The 4,325-nt window shown below is 60.5% G+C and overlaps 1 protein-coding gene across 1 annotated transcript; it reads right to left on the bottom strand.

Moving 5' to 3' along the window:
* Window positions 1-1,752: 1,752 nt before the first annotated feature.
* On the bottom strand, window positions 1,753-3,938 carry LOC308517445 (mastin-like; the record flags this gene model as incomplete). The annotated part of the gene is made up of 5 exons (XM_081088591.1): window positions 1,753-1,917; window positions 2,003-2,148; window positions 3,020-3,291; window positions 3,515-3,695; window positions 3,878-3,938. The coding sequence occupies 5 exons, from the start codon at window positions 3,936-3,938 to the stop codon at window positions 1,753-1,755; spliced, it is 825 nt and encodes a 274-aa protein (XP_080944717.1).
* Window positions 3,939-4,325: the final 387 nt, after the last annotated feature.

Genomic DNA, 4,325 nt, shown 5'->3' with positions numbered 1-4,325 from the left:
TCCACAGGGAAGGGTCCCAGCACCACCAGCAGCTGCAGGAGGCAGGAGCCTGGGATTAGGTGTGGCCCCAGAACAACTTGAGTGCGGGCTCCTGGCCTCCAGCCGCTAAGAGGATGCATTTGTGTTGTTTTAAGCACACACTCCCCAGTCGTAGGCTGTCACTGGGACCCCAGGACACCACACAGGGGGAGTGCCTGGTAGTGACTGAGGTGTGATGTCCTCGGAAGGGCATGGCCCTGCATGGAGTCTCCATTCCAAGTCCTGAAGGTGCCTCTTGTCACCTCAGACAAGGGGAAGAGGCCAATGCCTGTGGGCCCTCCCAGGGTCCCCATGGGCACTGACCTGGCCTGCAGGGGTCTCTTTTGGGGGACAAAGCCCTGCTGGCTCAGTGTCCCCCACCTCTGCACGCCCAGGGCTCAGTCATTACAGATTTCAGAAGTCAGAGGCAACACGCCCTCCTGTCCATCTTCACCCAGGCATCTGGCTCTGCCCACCTTCCCTTACTGCTGAGCCCAGGAAGACAGGTGCTGGGGTGGTGATTCCAGGCAAGTGTGTGTGTGTGTGTGTGTGTGAGGAGGGGGGTGGGGGGAACAGCAGCCCTGATCCCATCCTCTCATCCTCTGGAGAGAGAGCCCTGCGGGGCCACCCCGTGGCCATGCCAGCAGACACAGCCGCAGGCCCAGGTGTGTCTCACTCCAGCCTTCCTTCCAACACCAAGTTCTAGGTCCTTCTCCCTCCCCTGGGAGCGCTGGCCTCTGACTGACTCAGACCCTCATTCTTAACCCTGGAAACACTAAAGGTCTGACTGCACCCTCACCCAGGGAGGAAAGCCCTGCAAAGACTCACAATCCCCCAGAACCCAATGGCAAGGCAAGCAGCCCCACACCCTCCTGGCGGGCACAGGGGACCTGGATGTGTGTGGACCACCTGGCAGCCGCCCATACACCGGGCCCCGTGGACAGGCAGTCACTTAGGCTGGCTGGTCCCGGGCCCCTGCAGGTCCGCCCTGCTCCGGAGAAGCTCAGGATGGGAGACTGAGGATCTGGTGGAAATGAGGCTGCACTTCATTTGGTCCCAGGAGTTGATCACATTGGAAAATGGGGGTTCGGCGCGCCCCCGGGTCAGAGGGAGCAGCGGTGACCATGGAAACACAGCACCTCCTGTTGGCAGGCGGCCACGTCCAGGTCATTAAAGCCTCCATGACACACTGGCTGCGACTGAAGGAGGAAGAGGGACGGTCTGCACCCTCTGGGGGCGGCCCTCCGGGCTGTGGCCTCCCGCCCCGGGCAGCAGACTCCCCCCCCACCCCAGCCAAGAGAGCCGCCAGGTTGCCCTCTTCCAGCTGCAGCCATAGCTGCCCCTCCACCTGGTCCCCCTCCCAGAGCCTGGGCTCCCCCAGCAGCCGGACCGCCCACTGGCCGCCTTGGCCGCGCCCACAGGTAAGTGCACTGCATCCAGAGCAGTTTTCATGCAGTTTAATGAGCTCCAGAGGGTGGGGAGCAGGCAGGAGTCCTGCAGAGCCCGCGGACTTCAGAGGACACCCCGCCTCTCCCTTTTGCCTGTCAGGGGAGAGAGGCTGATGGAGGTGCTGAGGCAGGAGGATCTCAGAGCAGGTAGGGGCGGGGGGGCGGGGGTGGAGGGAGAGCTAGGTGCAATGAAGAGCTGGCACTAGGCGGGAGCAGGGAGGGCCCCCCAGACACCCTGGAGGGCCTGTCTTCATCTCATGGGCAGCATCCTTGCCCGGCCCCGGGCTCAAGGAGAGGAATGAATATGACCGCGGATCCAAGGCAAGAAGGATGTCACTCGGGCATAGACTCCAGGAAAGTTGGGAAGACCACAGCCGTTCCCCCAACTCACCACGCCTACCTGGACCCAGGTGCCCCTCCATTTACAGACCAAGGGGCCCCCAGAGTCACCCTGTGGGAAGAGGAGACAGGTGGTCAGTACTCAGGGCCCCTGCAGGCAGGAGCAGTGGACGGAGGCCACAGTCTGGGGGTCTCACCTGGCAGGAGTCCCGGCCCCGGCTCCCGGCACACAGCATGTCGTCCTGGATAACCTTGTCGAGTCTGAGGTATTGCTGCCGACAGAACTCATCCGCCACAATGGGGACCTCCACCTCCTGCAGATTTTTGGGCGGCGGCAGCGGCTCTGTGAGAAGAAGCCCAGTGAGCCTGTGGTCCTGAGGGGGCGGACAGGCACAGGCCGCGGGTTCTAGAACCACAGGCTGAGCCTCAGTGCCGCCAGGGGGACCCAGGGAGTCACCCAAGACCCCAACTCTCTGCGTTCACTCGAGGCCAATGGGCTGACAATCTCTAGGCTGACACTGTGAGCACCAAGCTCCAAAAAGAAAGAGAGAAATATGTTTTTTATGCACACGTAATTTTTATTGGGAAAATCAGAGCAAGTGCTTTCCCCAAGAAATGCAGAGTGAGCGCCCTACTGTCAAATTTGACTTTGTCCATTTATAGTGAATCCTTGAGCTCGTCACTGAAGTTCTCTCTCCTCGTTCTCCCTCCCACTATTGAGACTCAGGGAGAACGGGGACCCCCGGAAGGGGAGACACAGCCTGGTGCAGAGTGAGGGAGAGAAATGCCCATGGCACCCTGGCCAGTGTTTCCGGTGGTGAGAGCACTGGCCTGAAGGATCCCAGGTGTGATTGTTGGTCAAGGGCAAGTACCTGGGTTGCAGGTTCAATCCCCAGCCCCAGTCGGGAAGGCAGCTAACAGATATGTATGTCACATCGATGTTTCCTATCGCTGTCCCTTCCACTCTCTCTAAAAATCAATAGAAGAAATACCACTGGGTGATATATAAAAAAAAAAAAAAAAAAGATGCCCATGGCCATGCCTCACTCTTGCCACTTTGGTCTCTGCTCCTGACAGACTCCTCTCGAGCTCTCTGCCTCCTACACCCAAGGGAGACCCTGGAGGGACCCAGCTCAGACCCCAGCTGAGCCTCCTCTGTAAAGCCCGGCCCGCCCCCTGCATCGCCCGGGTGTCATCTTGGTTCTGGTTTTTACCTTCAAAAGCAATGTCGCCCCAGCCAGTCACCCAGCACCGTGTGCCTGGGGGGAATGAGAGGGAGGCTGGCGGGAGGCGGATCCATCTGACGAGGTTAGATGGTCGCACGGGGGCCTCCAGTTTGAGAAGTGCCACGTCCGCCCCACCTACAGCTTTCTTTTCAAGCCTGTACTTGGGGTGGCGGATGATCCTGGCCACCTGCACACTGTCACTGTATGAGGGTCTCATTTGTCCTAGTTGGACCTTAAAGTGCCAAGTCACTGGGTTTCTCCTGGGGACAGAAGGCCAAAGGCTTCTGAGAGGCTGTGGCAGGGAGTGGGCCAGCCCCTCAGACCCCAGAGACCTCCCCTCTGTGGTGGGCAAGGGGAGCGCCAGGAAGCTGAATCCTGGTGGGGGGTGAGCAGCCACTCAGCCCAGCATCTGCCCCCAACACACATCACATTCCTCCCGACATTGTCCACCCCAACCCTGGGTGCTGGCAGAGTCAGACTTACCCTGGAATGCAGTGGGCAGCGGTCAGCACCCACTGGGGGTGGATGAGGGTGCCCCCACACCTGAGAATCCACCGGGATTTTGTTTGATTCCAGAACCAAAGGCCCACCTGCCACGGCCACGCCCCATTGGCAGCATCATGCCCCCCCACGATGCCCACCTGCTCAGTCCCTGGGCCGGGATCTGGGGAAGCAGAGGAGGAGCCATCAGGGACCCAGGCACCGCTGCCTGGCACTCAGCATGGCCCCATCCTCAGTCCCTCCCAGAGCCACCCTCAGAGGAGGATCACCACCCATCCCAGGGGCGGCCTCTGAGAGGTCAGTCAGGGGTTAGGAGAAAAGCCAGGCTTGGGGGTTAGGACTCACCTGAGGTCACAGGTAGGGAGCCACCCAGACAGGGGAGAGTCAGGACCAGCAGCCACAGCATCTGCAGGGGGAGAGGGCAGGGAGGAGAGCCAGTGAGGAGATGTGGGGCGGGGACACAGCCTGGGAAGGGAGAGGATAGGGTTTTGAGCAGCGTCCTCACCATGCCAGGTCTGTCTGCCTTCTGTCCTGGACCCTCAGAGCCCCTTTATCCTCCTGCCCAGACAGGCCCAAGGGGAAGCCGCCCTCCTTTGGGGTGGAGCATGGGAGGAGGCGGGGCTTATCTCTTCAGTGGGACCAGTGGTGACCAGCAGACCAGCTATCAGATAAGAAATATGGTGACTCCTCTCTGAGAAGACACTCAGTATTGGTGCAGGAGCCCTAGCTGGTTTGGCTCAGTGGGTAGAGCGTCAGCCTGTGGACTGAAGGTTCCCAGGGGCGATTGCAGTGA

Source organism: Myotis nattereri (assembly GCF_964212035.1).
Source record: "Myotis nattereri genome assembly, chromosome: 4".
In the NCBI taxonomy this organism is placed as follows: Eukaryota; Metazoa; Chordata; class Mammalia; order Chiroptera; family Vespertilionidae; genus Myotis; species Myotis nattereri.
The sequence above is the reverse complement of the archived record's forward strand: the minus strand, read 5'-3'. Positions and strand labels throughout refer to the sequence as shown.